The sequence below is a fragment of the Mustela nigripes genome, chromosome 1 (genome assembly GCF_022355385.1).
Source record: "Mustela nigripes isolate SB6536 chromosome 1, MUSNIG.SB6536, whole genome shotgun sequence".
Taxonomy (NCBI): domain Eukaryota; kingdom Metazoa; phylum Chordata; class Mammalia; order Carnivora; family Mustelidae; genus Mustela; species Mustela nigripes.
Window position 1 is genome coordinate 179,644,841 of NC_081557.1, and position 14,934 is coordinate 179,659,774.

The window sequence follows — 14,934 nt, forward strand, 5'->3', positions numbered from 1 at the left end:
CTCTCTCTCTCTCTGCCTGCCTCTCCGACTACTTGTGATTTCTCTCTGTCAAATAAATAAATAAAATCTTTAAAAAAAAAAAATAAAAGGTTCTGTTTATAAAGATTAAAACAGAAAAGTACTATTCTATTATGCTCAGCAAAATAAGTCAGACTGAGAAAGATAAATACCATACGATTCTACTGATAAATAGAATCTATAAAAAGACATAGAATCAACAACAACAAAAAAAGCTGAATCAGAACTATAAATACAGAGAATAAAATGATGGTTGCCAAAGGGGAAAGGGGAAGGGAGGAGTTTGGGCAAAATGGGTGATGGAGAGTGGGAGATACAGGCCTGCAGATATGGGATGGGTAATCACAGAAATAAAAAGCAGAGCAGAAGGGATAGAGTCAATGATACTGTAGCAGTGATGTAATGGGACAGATGGTAGCTGCACTTGTGAACATAGTATAATGTATAAACCTGTCGAGTCACACTAAGTTGTACACCTGAAACTACTGTAACATCCTGTGTAAACTATCCTCAAATTTTAAAAAGCAAAGTACATTCTTATACTAGCAAGAATTTAAGTAAATATTATCAAAGATTATAATAAACAATGATTCTTCAGTGTTACTCAAATACCTGAATACTAATTTTTCTCTTCTTTCTTTTAGTTTTTTTTTGGGGAATTTTTTTTAAAGAATATAGCATAACTTTTTGCTTGATAAAAATGTATTATGCTCACATCGATCTGAAAGTCTTTAAATACATAATTTTTGAAAACCTTATAATTTTTATTCTATAATTTAAATATTTAAGTTCATAATAATAAATATGTCTTACACTTGAATAATATATTTTAGCTATAGTCTCAAAAGTGTTTTCAAATATTACTTTAATAAAATTTCCCTGTGAGTTACCCGTGTCTGTGGGTGAATTGAGAGCTTAACTGAGATCATTGAGAAAGTTAGCATGAGAGGAAAGTGGTCAGAATCAGCTCATAAACTCACTCGCTAATATTTATTTCATGCTTACTATTGGCAAGATACCGGGCATATAGAAGTGGATGAAAGAGAACCCAAAATTTGTGGAGTCTATTGTTTAGTGAGGAAGATAGAGATTAAGAAATAATTACACAGAAAATTTTTCACTTGCAAATTGTGCTGTGTATGAAGAAGATATGAAGGCTATAAGGCAAAATCTTAATATGATCTAATAATTTAGATCAGAACTTATCAGTAAAGCCTTCTTTGTAGATATGACAAAAATAAATTATGAAAAAGAGGTATCACATTTATCCACAGGAAGTGTTGGGGTAGGGACATTCCAGGCTGAGAAAACCAGATAGAGAAGGGTGCTAAAGTAGGAAAGCACTTGGTGGATTTTAGGAAAAGATTAACATGACTAACATACAGTGAAGGGTGCAGGATAGAGAGAGAAGCAAGGGTCCTACCATGCAACACTTGGAACTATCCTAAAAAATCTATATTTTATCATTAAGTTCAAGGAGAAATCAAGGATAGATTTTGAATAAAATGTTATAGGATCATATTTGTGACTTTAAAGTATTACTGTGGCTGCTGTGTAGAAAATGGATGGATGTAGCAGGAGAGGAAATGCGTAGAAGAGTTAGGAACCTGGGCTACAAGCCCATGGGATAAAATGGTAAATGAGACCAGGGTAATGGTGATGACCAAATTGGAGAAAAGTGGATAGATTTAAGATACATCCTGGAGGTAGTACTGATAGGCTATGATAATAGACTGGATTCAGGACAGAATAGGGAAATAGGTGTCAAGAACAACCTCTAACTTTTCCTACATGGCCAAGAGTTGGCTGTGGCTGACAGTGTCATTCAACGACATAGAGGAACCCTGGGGAAAGAGCATATCGAGTAGAGAGGTGGAGATGAAGAGTTCAGTTGTGAGAATCATTAATCCACTTTGTTCAAAGTCTCTGACTTATATTTAATAGTAACAAAGCCATATTTCCCAGCCTTTTCAGTCCAAGTCCTCCACTGAAAAATCTTGATATGAATTATAGGTTCCTGGAACTAAAATGCTACTTTCAGTCGAGGATTACTGAAGAAGAATTAACTTTTTAAGCTAACGTGGATAGTATTTTAGAATTTTGGCCCCAGATAAAAAAAAAAATAATAATAATACATGCTTAATTTCAAATTAAAAGATTTGGAAGAGAATTATCAGTTAAGAATTAAGCATTGTAGCTAAACCCTCTAAAACCTGATAGTCTGCCTTCCAAAACACACTACCTACATTTTAGCCCAAACTTTTCTATGCAAGAACATTTCTAGTGTTCTTTCTGGTATTGAATGCAATCTGTGTTCTTTCTGGTATTGAATGCAATCTGGGGGCCAATTTATGTTACCTTTATGTAAAGCCCTTTTAAAAGATTTCCTACTAACTAGCTCTCCAGCAATTTATAGCCTGGAGCCACATGGTGCTGGTTGTGACTATATGGACAGATCAGAAGAGAAGCAGGGACAGGACACTAAGATAGAAGTCACAGAATCCTCACATGAGAGAATCCCAAAACCTACAGTGAAAGCAGAAAAGAGGGTGTAATAGCTCTTTTACTGATTAAAAAAAAAAAAAAAAAAAAGATGGCCTGGTGGCTTCATAATTTCCATATTAGAGTTGAGTAGTAGGACCACAGCTTATTAAAAAAAAAAAATGGAGGCAGGGCAGTAATGACAACAATAAACAGCATACATTGAATGTGTATCATGCACTAAATGCTCCCCCTGTGTAATATTATTTAATTTACTCTGAACTCCTTCAAGATAATTACCCCATGATTAGCATTTGAGAACAGGACATGAGGCTTAGATAAGGTCATAAATCATTTGCCAAAGGCCACACAGGTAGAAAATGGGAGAGTGAAATGGCCAGATAGATCTGACTCCAGAAATGGAGTTTTCTACCATCATGACACACGGCACCAGCACAAAAAGATGAGACTAAGAAGCCTCAGTATTTCTTCAGTGTTAAAAGCTGGAAATAAAAACAAAATTGCGCATACATTGGTCCCCAAATATTTGGGAATATTCCAAAAGGAAGGAAGTGTCCCTGCTGTGCAAGGTGAAGGAAGTGTCCCTGCTGTGCAAGGTCATCCTTTTCTTATATGGGGTTCCTGAACACAGAACCTACTACTTAGGGGCATTGGAAACTACCTTGAGCTTTCTATCAGCATAATTTCTTACAAATTTAGAGATATTTGAATTTAAAGTACAGTTCCTATCATTGTGAATTTCATCCTTGCTTTTTAAGAAACTGTTAATCTGTAATTGTTAATTTTTTTTCTTTAAATTTCAATGACTGAAATTCATTTTCTTTCATTTGGTCCATAATCACTGCACCCCTATTTTTAAACCAAATTAGATGAATACTTCACTGACCTAGTCTAACACAAAGTATGCACTGGCGAATTATTTTTAGTTGAAAAAATTTGCTTTAGTTTGAGTTTCTAAAAACCAGTAAAAGAACTGCAGCGAGATATTTCAGCTCAGTTTTTAGCAAAATTCTAAATGATATAATAGTAATTCCATTAAATATGGCCAGCTCCACAAAGATGCAAATACAATGAAAAACACAAAACTTTCTCTGTCATCCTTCAGAAACAGAGACATGGGCCACTCAACACTAATAGTACTCATTCTCTTTTCTCACGGTACAAATGTGGCAGCTTCTCTTTTCAGCAATTCCAGTACTTCTATCTGACTGAACTCACTCTTAAATGATGAATAGAATTTACAAGATAAGGGGCAAAGGACATTCAGTTGAGGGGGACAGTGTATACAGTGTACAGCAAAGACTTAAAGGGAATCATCAGAAATTGTGGGTGGGGAGGATGAATGCTGGTAGGAGATAATGCTGTGTAGACGGGCTAGGGACCAAATGTTGAAGGCCTTTTACACTGTGTGAGGGAGTCGGACAGATACTTACGGAACAAGAAACCACTGGCAACCCATTTTCTTTCTTTCAGGGACTTCATATACTTCCTTCACCTCCTGTCATTATCTAAGTTGAAAAAAAAAAAAAGTTAGCCTTACAAATTAGCTGAACAAAGCTAGCTTCTTTTCCCGTATCCATTTGGAGCATATTTCTATAACTCAATACATTTAGAAGCCTGATAACTATGGTTCTCTGTATGTGAAATTGTCCTTTGGCATGAAGAAAAGCCATGACTAATTCAAAGGAGGCCTATTTGGGTGGAACTTTTGAAGACTATAAAGCAATTGAAAATACAGATAGAAAAATAAACTATTTTTCAGGAGAAAAAAATACACGTCTACTGCTGAAGCCATGGGTATTCTTTTTATAAAAGATGTGTTTCATCTTTTACGCCTATGCAATTTCCCTGTGTGACAAGATGCCTATATGTATCAAGATTAAGGGACCAACTCAAATGAAGAAGAACAATGACAATTATACAAATTTTCCCCAAACATCCTCCAATATATCCAGATAACACATAAATTTATTTTTGGAATTTTCTGACCCAGTCAGGGCCAAGTGGTATCCACATGTGTTGTACGTGCAATTTTAAAACTATTCTTTATAACTGGACTCATTTTCTATACAAAATCTTGACTTTACACCAACGAAATTTCCAGATTATTTGGCTCTTTCAATACCTTCTACTTTTACTATAACCAGGACTTCAACTTCAAAGAAAATTGCTCTATAAGATTTAATACATTTCTTCATTGCAGGTGCCTGCTTCTTCCAAGGCAGGGAACATAATCTATTACCGGCCCACATGCCGAAGGACTAGCAGAAATGTGGCAAATTTGGTAGAACCTGGGAAATAGGCAAAATAAAATCCCCTTAGCATTAGATTTCTAATGAAATCTAATGTTCTATCCCTCTAATAAACGGTGGTCTTATTTTTGTGGGGAGTGCTGAGTGTTGTTTGTTGCAAGTGCTTATCATTTAATTTATTGAAATTGTGAGAACAGAAAGAAGGACGGGCGACTATGACAAGATGCACTAAGTGCAGACTCTTTCAAGTTATTCATTAAAATCATCATCCTGTTCTGCCCCCTCTTAAAAACAAATGTATTAACATCAAGATGAGTGGAAAGGTTACCAGGCTTCATAACGCCTAGAGGTTGTAATATTTGTCACCTTAATTTTACAATGCAATTAGGTAATGATGCATTTAAACAAATGCATTTGTAGCACATTTGAAAAATCTGGGGGGTAAAAATAGGATCAAGGTAAATCTTCCCACATTCTAATCAATATTTGCTTGGTCTCAGGAGCACGGCATTCCTACCGACATGGGCTACGCAGTGGCCCCTCACCATTCGGGCGTCTACCCTGTACATGTTCAGCTTTACGAGGCTTGGAAGAAGGTTTGGAATATTAGAATCACCAGCACAGAAGAATATCCGCATCTGAAACCAGCCAGACACCGGAGGGGCTTCATCCACAAAAACATCATGGTGAGCCTCTCTGGTATGCATAGGGTAGAACTAATTTTTTAAGATTTACATTCTTCATTTGAAGAAAGAACAAAAGAGAAGAGCAAAATGTTGAGCTCTTAACTAGGAAAAGCTTCCTACTGCAGGAAGTATATTTCTCATATCTAAGCATCTAAGCAGAGGATGTTTTAATTAAAGTCACTTCTGCATAATTCTTTGAATACAAAATGCTTTCTTGCTTTCTTTCTTTTTTTTTTTTTTTTTTAACTGATACTATTAACCAGAAACTGATGTGAAAATACTAAGGAAACAACATATCTTGCTGGTAATTTATGGAAGCCATCATCTCTTCAAAAAGTTATTTAGTATATAAAATAGGGGCACCTGGGTGGTTCAGTGGGTTGAGTCTCTGCCTTCAGCTCAGGTCATGACCTCAGGGTCTTGGGATCAAGCCCTGCAGTGGGCTCTCTGCTCAGCAGGGAGCCTGCTTCCCCTCTCCCTTTGCCTGCCTCTCTGCCTACTTGTGATCTCTGTCTGTTAAATAAATAAATAAAATCTTTTAAAAAAAAATTTTTAAGTTGTTTACTACGTAAAACAAAAACCAACTCTCCCTATGTTAACGTGCTGCTCTTTTACAAGTCAAACTGTTCTTCTCTTTATCATGTCAGACCAAGCAAACAAAGAAAAACTCGACTACTTACAACAAGAAGCCACACATGAAGCCCTGCGTAATTACCAACAGATCATAATATAGAGTACAAATGCAACAGACGATGTTAATTAAATCATTTTCATCCACTGTCAAATTCTCTCCAAAGCTTCCCCAATGTTTTTGTTTTTTGTTTTGTTTTGTTTTACAATGGTGACACATGCCTATTGTCAAGATATGTTATTACTTAATACTTTGTGAGGCCTCCCAAAGGAACTAAATCCAACTTTTTTTTCCATACTAGAACACCCAAAGAGTTTTGACATTAGGAAGGGGCTCCCTGATTTAGACTCATCCTGGGAAGGAATACTACAGAGAAAAACACTGTGCGATGAAGCACTGTTACACCCTGTCAGACTATGTCTGACCAGATCTCTACTCTAGAATTAGGAGTAACTGACTTCTTTTCAGACAGTTTTCCAATGTCTGCAAAAATTACAGAATGGATGATGACATTTAAGTTGTATCATCTCCCATTTTGACTTTTCCCTCAATAAAAACTGCTGTAAATCCTAGGTGGGTACATAATGGCTCTATTTCATCCCAGTCTGCCCTTCTTTACTGAAGATAAACTCACTATGCCTCAACTGCCAGCCTGTTGACCAGAGAGCGTTTAGGAGACCTGGGTTATAATTGAAGAGTATCTGTACTTCCTGCCATTTTTAAATCATATGCAATGTTGGTAGAACAGTGAATCTAAGTCTCTAAGGATTTTATTAAACATTGTCCTCTTTTGTTTCTGTTTCTGCCAATACTGCCAGAAAATTTGCTTGGCTGTGTCCCATGGGATATGTTCATTTTTTGTTTCTCCCAAAAACATATTTTAACTGTATTGTAAATGCACAAACCTTACAGGTAATAAAGGCTCTGTTTTGATGGAATTGTTCCTATGGCTCCAATTGTGTAGCAATCCATGGAAACCCTCTATATTTGTTTTGTGGGCTCTTGGATGAGAATTTTCAAGCGGGAAATGCTCAGCAGGCCATTGATTGTGCAGCAAAAGAAAGAGAACATGGCTTGGAGTCATCCAAATAGAGATGCAAGTAAGACCACAAGAGCCAGTATGCTCTCCTAGGAAGAGAATGAAAAGAAGGAAAAAAAAAAAAAAATCACACCCATATTTTGTTTTATGAGATGAGGGAAACTTTTTTTTAATATTCATAAATCAAATCCCAAAGGCCTTAAATTGAACGCATTACTTCCCTTCAAGCCAGCTGTTATTGATCCTGCTATTCCTGATTCAGTTCTGCAACTCGGACATGATGCTGGCCACAGCCCTCCAACTTCCAGCCTCTGCACTCCAACAATAATTCCTTTACAATGCATTTTTATTCCCCTTAGTTTCCCACAACTTAATTCACTGCCTTGGTTTCATGTGTAAAATGTGCTGCTGGCTCCTACTTTGTTTATAGCTTCCATTTACCCCACACTATAGCCTGTTCCACAGATACAGCCAGTCTTTTTTTTTTTTTTTTTTTTTAATTCTTTTTAGAACACTGCTGTCATTTTGGCCTTCCTAACCTTGATACATCCAATTATCTCCACACCCCTTAACTTGCTCTTCAGGTACCTGAAAAGAATTTAGTCTAAATCTACCTTTCTACTTTCTATTTTCCTGTAGCTAATACAGACTCACTCCAGCCAAAAAATTTTAAAACAGTATTGCTGTGTCCATATCTTTGTTAATTTTTCTTCCTCAAAAGATTTTCTGACCACTCTCTACCTACTCTTATTCCCTTTATTCCTCAATATCAACTCCATGTCCTATAATTTATTGTAAAGCGTCTTGGTGTACAACAGCTGAGCAGCTCAAGCCTGCTCTCCTGTGAATTCCCATAACAGATCCTTTTATAACTCCACAAAAATATAAAAGCCTATGACATTTCAAGGCATTTGTGCCCTAACCAGAGTCTCTGAGTTTCCAGTCTTAGTGCACTGTCTGCTGGACAAATTCGATCTTCATTCAGTAAGAAATTAAGAAAAAACCAGGATTCTCTACCCTAACCCCTGGTTGCTAAATGTGACTCTCTGGAGAAAGCCAGAGCCCTCTAAACAATTAGACTACAGATCCTGATTGTCCACTTTCTGTTTCTAATGGAGATGCCCATTGATAAAGGTTCCTATTAACCCTGCTGGAAGCCTCCTAGATTGTCTTAACTGGTAACTCCTAAAAGCATTTGTTGACAGCTGCTCTAGGTTTAGGCCTTAAGTACAGGATATTGGCTTCAGGTCCAACTGGTCAAGATTCTTGTTGGTTAAGGCTTTCTTAACCATCTCCCACTTACTGTCAGGAAGGTTTCCATAGTCTCCTCAATGTCTCCAAGCTGAATTTGATAATGTCACACTCCTAGAATCAGTTCTGGAGGACAGTCCCTAGCAAAACACCTAAAAATAAACAAAAAACAAACAATCAACAAACCCTCTCTCATTCCTTCTCTAACACAAGAAAGCTATTTGAAGGAATATGTTCAGTGTCCTGTAGCATTGAGCTCAGGAGTTAGACAATGGAATATGACCCTGTCACATTCTGAGTATCTCCTCACCCTCCTGTGGTGGCCTGCTGAGCATCTGAGGGCTCACGTTAGCTCTTACCCTCTCGGCAGGTGCGATCCTTCCCAGAGGTCAAGGGTAAAGCCTTTGCACATCCTCTTCTCTGTGTTCAAACTCAAATAATTTGAGAAATAGACAAAATCCCAATTTCTTTTCTCTCTCCATTTTGCATAGAATCAGCGAGACAATCAAGTCCCAAAGATAGCTCTTTATGTTTCCAGAGTTTTTCAGGCAAGATACTCAAGCTGAATCCCGAAAGTGATTCAAAATCATGCACTTTTAAAACGTAAAATTAGCCTACCTTTTAATCACCTGTGGGTATTTATTTAGCTTTGGAGTATTTCTCTTTATTCCAGTATACCTTAAATTCTTCAGGAGTAGAAAGAATGTATCTTTGTGTTCTCCCACATGGACTTACATAGAGTTTAAGAATATGTACTTGTTTTTAAAAATGAACAAATGCTATATAAAGCTTTGATTTCCTGGAGAATGATATTTTCATGAATTTTTAGGGAATATATTTAATTCAGCTAGGATATCTTTGCACTGGGTTCTTGTTTGCCATTGATTTTGTGCATAACATTGTAAGAATGTGGTACTTTTAAACATAAATATCACCAGAGTTAATACTCGGCAATAAATTGAAGTTCATTTAACTATTTCATCAAGATAGAACAGCTCTCAAGGATATTTGACCAGTTTACAAAAATAAATGGGATATATGAAGTTCCAATTTACACAGCAATGTATGATATACTGATTGAGCTAAGAATTGTGTTTTTTGTAAGAAAACTTTCAAGGACGAGATTGAAATTTATTATAATATAGAAACTAAAGAAAAAGAACTAGTATATTTGTAGAGGGTTGCAAAGCATGAAAAGTCCTACATAGGTAGTATTTTGAAAGCACTTACGGAGCCAAGTGCTTTAAGAATAAAGACCAAAAAATGAAGATCAATTTACTGAGTACAATAAGCAGAAAACTTGCATGTTTAAGATTCTGTAAGCCGGTATCTCTCCAAAGTATATTCATTAATTGACTATTCCTTCAAGTATATAGTGAGAAACACAGGTCATTACAAAATCATTATATAAGATATAGCTAAAGATTGTACCATCCTGCACAGCATTAATTCACACTTTCTTTTATAATTGCACTGTTATTTTACCAGAAAAGCTTTGAGAAATTGAAAAAAAAAATCCTTATCATGAATGTGTATAATTGAAACAAATAATGGTTTTCATATACAAAGGAGGAAAACAAAGCTTTCTCCTAAGTGATGTTTTATCATTTTGTTTATGGCGGCTTATAAAAGTTAATAGTCAAAAGCATAATCTCTTTTTAACTTTTGGAACTGGCAGCCTTCAGACTTAAAATCTGGGGCAGTTGTTCTTCCAGACTAGAAAAGATGCTATGCTTTGTGTCTCAAATATTTGTTCTAATTTAAAATATCATTTCTTTTTTTTTAATTTAAATTAAATTAGCCAACATATAGTACATCATTAGTCTCAGATGTAGAGTTCAATAATTTATCAATAGCACATGACACCCAGTGCTCATCATATCACGTGCCATCCTTAATGCCCATCACCCCATTCCCCCATCCCCCCACTTGTCTCCCCTCCAGCAACCCTCAGCTTGTTCCCTATAGCTAAGAGTCTTTCATGGTTTTTCTACCTCTCTGATGACTTCCCATGTTTTCCCTCCCTTCTCCTATGGCCTTCTGCCCTGTTTCTTATATTCCACGTACAGGTGAAACCATATGATGATTGTCTTTGATTCACTTATTTCGCTCAGCGTAATACCGCCATTTCTTAAGAATCAGATTGTTAATGATTGACTTCATTTTCTAGTGCATGTGTAGAATTTGGCAGAAAGTATTATCCTTAAAATTTTTGCCTACTAGATTACAGGGTAGACAATTCCAATATTTTTCAAGTCTCATTTTCACTTCTTTTTTATTTCTTAAGATGCTGGAACATACTAGGCTTCATAGCAGCAGTATTGACTTGGAGATTTAAAATAAGCGGCTAAAATAATTCAAAGTCTATCTTAGTTTTAAAATATTTCTTCAACTTTCTTCAGTATTCTTTCTGTGCTGATGTCATTCTTGCTTTCCTAGAGTGTGAAGGATTTTCTGGGTCTTAGTTAAGAGTTGAATAAAATGACACCAGCTTATGCATCAACAACTTCCATGAGAAAAAACCCAAGTTTCAACAAATTAATTGGTCGAAGGGACTTTTTCCTTACTTGTTTTTTCTTCCTTCAGGTTCTTCCAAGACAAACCTGTGGGCTTTTCACTCACACAATTTTCTACAAGGAATATCCAGGAGGTCCTAAAGAGCTAGACAAGAGTATCCAAGGAGGTGAACTTTTCTTCACTGTGGTTCTCAATCCAGTAAGTACTTTGAGTTAATCTCAAAATAAAAAAAAATAAAAAAAATAAATTTTAAAAGGTGAAAAATGATCAGGTGGCTGAAAATTACCCTGACAAAAAGGCCAGATTTTGGGTAGTTTCAGCCAACTTGATATGAAGTTCTAGCTCCAAAACAGAAAAAAATTCAATTTGGAACCAAATCTAGAGAAGGAGGCAAACTCATTCTACAAGTAGCAGTGACATGAGGAACTTATGGAAAGCCAGGAGAGTGTTCTAGGACCTCCTTTGCATTAAAAAGTGTTCAGAATTCAAAGATTTCTTTCTTTTATGGAGAACAAGGTCTTTTTAAAAGTTTTTATTTAAATTCAGTTAACAAAGAGCATAATGTTATTCAGATGTACTACATAGTGATTCAGCACTTCCCTACAACACCTGATGCTCATCACATGATCCCCCCCACCCTGCTAACCATGGGTTTGTTCTATATAGTTAAGAGTCTGTTTCTTGGTTTGTCTTTTTCCCTTTGCTTTGTTTTGTTTCCTAAATTCCACGAGTGAAATCATATGGTATTTGTCTTTCTCTGACTTATTTAACTTCATATAATACTCTGTAACTCCAGCCACATCGTTGTAAATGGCAAGACTTCCTTCTTTTTTATAACTAATAGTCATATATATGTATATATATACATGTGTATTATATATTATATATTATATATATATCTTACTCAGTATATATACACACCACCTCTTCTTTATCCATTCATACATCAATGGACATTTGGGCTCTTTCCATAATTTGGCTATTGTAGATAATGCTGCTATAAACATTGATAAACATTGTGGTGCATGTATCCCTTTGAATTAGTATTTTTAAATTCTTTGGGTAAATACCTAGTAGTATAATTACTGGATCATAGGTTAGTTCTATTTTTAACTTTTTAAGGAATCTCCATACTGTTTTCCAGAGTGACTGGCTGCACCATTTTGCATCCAGTGCAAGAGGGTTCTCCTTTCTCCACATCCTCACCAACACCTGTTGGTTCTTCTTTTGTTGATTACAGCCATTCTGGCAGGTATAAGGTGATATTTCATGTAGTTTTGTTTTGTATTTCCCTGATGATTAGTGATGATGAGCATCTCTTCATATGTCCATTAGGCATCTGTCTGTCTTCTTTATATAAAGAACTTATAAAACTCAACACCCAAAAAATGAATAACCCAATTAAAAATGGGTAGAAGACATGAATAGACATTTTTCCAAAGAACAAGATTTTTTACCTGCAAAATTCTCCTATTCCCACTGTGGACCAGTTTTCTCATTTAAATGACCATTAACACTGTGATTCTGTTTTTCCCCTTCCTATTTAAAGTAAAGGTATAAGCAAAGTGAAAGAGGAATTAGGTGAGTAAATATGGTCATTTTGGATACATTTATGTGAGAGCTTGTCTTGTTAGTTCTCAGGCCCGGCAGAGCAGCCTATTTAATTGGCTGCTGCTCTTCTTCCTTCACTTCTTAATACTTGTGTGCCAGCTCTACAATAACCATTTGCGCATATATCTGCAGGAGGCTAGTGTGATAAATATGTGTAGAAAAAGACGAACTAACTGAAGTAAGGTGTATAAGGAAAAGAAGGGGTTTTATTTCCCTTCTGAATATCACTAACATAAAAAAATAAAATTAGGTTTATTTATCAGTTGTATGGGTTTGCCTCTGGCATTAGCAATATTAAAGATGAAAAAGTCTAATTTTCCAAATATGAAAAAAGCCTGTTAGCATAAAAGTTGAAGAAGATAGAAATAAAGAGAATAAATTTTGAGAAGCCCCATTCTGGATCCTAATTTTACAGGTCTTGCAAATAAAATTACAGGTATTTTTCATCATCTTCTTGTATTTAATGACTATATTTATTTCTTAGCTTCTAGAAAATGAGATTAGACATAAGGGCGACACATCTTTGGGAAAAATCATCATGTGTATTCAAAACTCAAGATGATTTCAGGCAGTATGCCATTTCCCCTTTTGCAAGTTTATCCATCTTCATACCCCCAAAATGTAAGCAATTCTGATTTATACATCAGAAGTAATCTGATTTTTCTAACATATCTATTCTTCACAAATGGAAGCATCTTTGGAATCATCTCTTATGACTTTCTCCTCCTCCTCTTCCTCTCTCTCTCTCTTTTTTTTTTTTTTTTTTTTTTTTTTGGTCAATTCAGCCAGTAATACACAGGTAAAAGAGTTAAACAAATACTTGATTATGAACTAAAGACTAAGTTAAAACATTTTTAATAAGTTAAAATTTTCACTAATTATTTTAAGACCCTTTAATCTGTAAAGTATACAGTTCTTACATTTTATATTTCCTTTCATCATAGAGCAATATGACTACGAACAGATAATGTCTATTTGATTCTTTCTTTTTTTTCTTAAAGAGAGAAAGGGAGAGAGAGAGCATGAGCCAGGCCTGGAGGCCAGGGTGGGAGTGAGGGCAAAAGGAAAGAGAGAATCTTTTTTTTTTTTTTTAAAGATTTTATTTATTTATTTGAGAGAGAGAGAACATTAGTGGAGAAAGGTCAGCGGGAGAAGCAGACTCTCTGCCGAGCAGGGAGCCCAATGTGGGACTCGATCCCGGGACTCCAGGATTGCGACCTGAGCTGAAGGCAGTTGCTTAACCAACTGAGCCACCCAGGAGCCCAGAAAGAGAGAATCTTAAGCAGACTCCACCATCCAGTAAAGAGCCTGGCTTGAGGCTTGATCTCACAACCCTAACATCATGACCTGAGCTAAAATCAAGAGTCAGGCACTTAACTGACTGAGCCACCCAGGTGACCCCTCTTTGATTCTTTTACCCAATTGTTGCTTTGGTGCTTAAGAAATTCCTAGTGGTATTATAATTTCTGAACTTCCTAGAGGAAATTAGTTTCATTTAACACGGAAGAAATTCAATATTAGGTCATTCATATACAAGAGATTTATAAGAAGTGTTTTTCACGGTTTCAAAACCAAATTCTTTTCTTTTTTAATAATTATTTTATTTTATTTTATTTTATTTTATTTTATTTGACACAGAGAGAGAGTGCACAAGCGGGGGTGGGGGCGGGTGGGACAGAAGGGGATGGAGAAGCAGACTACCCGCTGAGAAGGGAGCCCAATAAGAAGCTTGATCCCAGGACTCTGGGATCATGACCTGAGCCAAATGCAGATGCTTGACAACTGAGCAACCCAGGCACCCCCCAAATTATTTTTTAAAAATCTTACAGTAAATCTTGTATGAATCATGGATACTAATTTGAGATAATTAGCTGGGCAAATGTTTTAAATGTTTAGCAAACCTAGCTGCTTTTCAGGCCTTTATAGATAATATTGGCAGTTTTGTTTTTCTTGATGAGAAAATCCACAGGGAATAAAGGGGAGGGAAAAAAAATTTCCAGAGAACTTGTGCTTTCCTGATTCAGAAAACTTTCAGTAGACAATTACTTTCAGATAAATGCTGGAATTCAAAATTGAAAGATCCTTGTAGGACACCATAAGATAGGGATGGAATCCAAATTAATTTCATCCGATATGCCAACTCCAATTTTTGGAAGCAACTAGTGTCACCTGGAGATTTCTGGTTGAGAAGCCCACTTCTAAAACTTAGCTCAAGTCTCTCACCCAAGAGAAGACCACTATCATTAGTTAGTGATGTTTGCCTTGCAGAGCAGACTGAGGAGGAGTGACCTGTTTCACATTAATTATCCATCCCAAAATTACATGTTTGGGTAAATCTGTGTTAAAATTAAGAGAGGTCCAGGTGCAGTGAGGCATGCTACTGATTTGTCAGATGGCACTCTTTTCCAGGTCAGAATAAGAATGAGA

The 14,934-nt window shown here is 36.0% G+C and overlaps 1 protein-coding gene across 3 annotated transcripts in view; it reads left to right on the top strand.

Annotated features, from left to right (window-relative positions):
• Window positions 1-14,934, top strand: part of LOC132002655 (bifunctional heparan sulfate N-deacetylase/N-sulfotransferase 3) — a 175,653-nt gene that overhangs the window by 77,872 nt on the left and 82,847 nt on the right. For all 3 annotated transcript variants that reach the window (XM_059377783.1, XM_059377788.1, XM_059377785.1), the window contains exons 5-6: window positions 5,273-5,458; window positions 10,966-11,094. In XM_059377783.1, coding sequence (XP_059233766.1) covers window positions 5,273-5,458; window positions 10,966-11,094 — 315 coding nt within the window. The remainder of the gene's footprint in view (window positions 1-5,272; window positions 5,459-10,965; window positions 11,095-14,934) is intronic.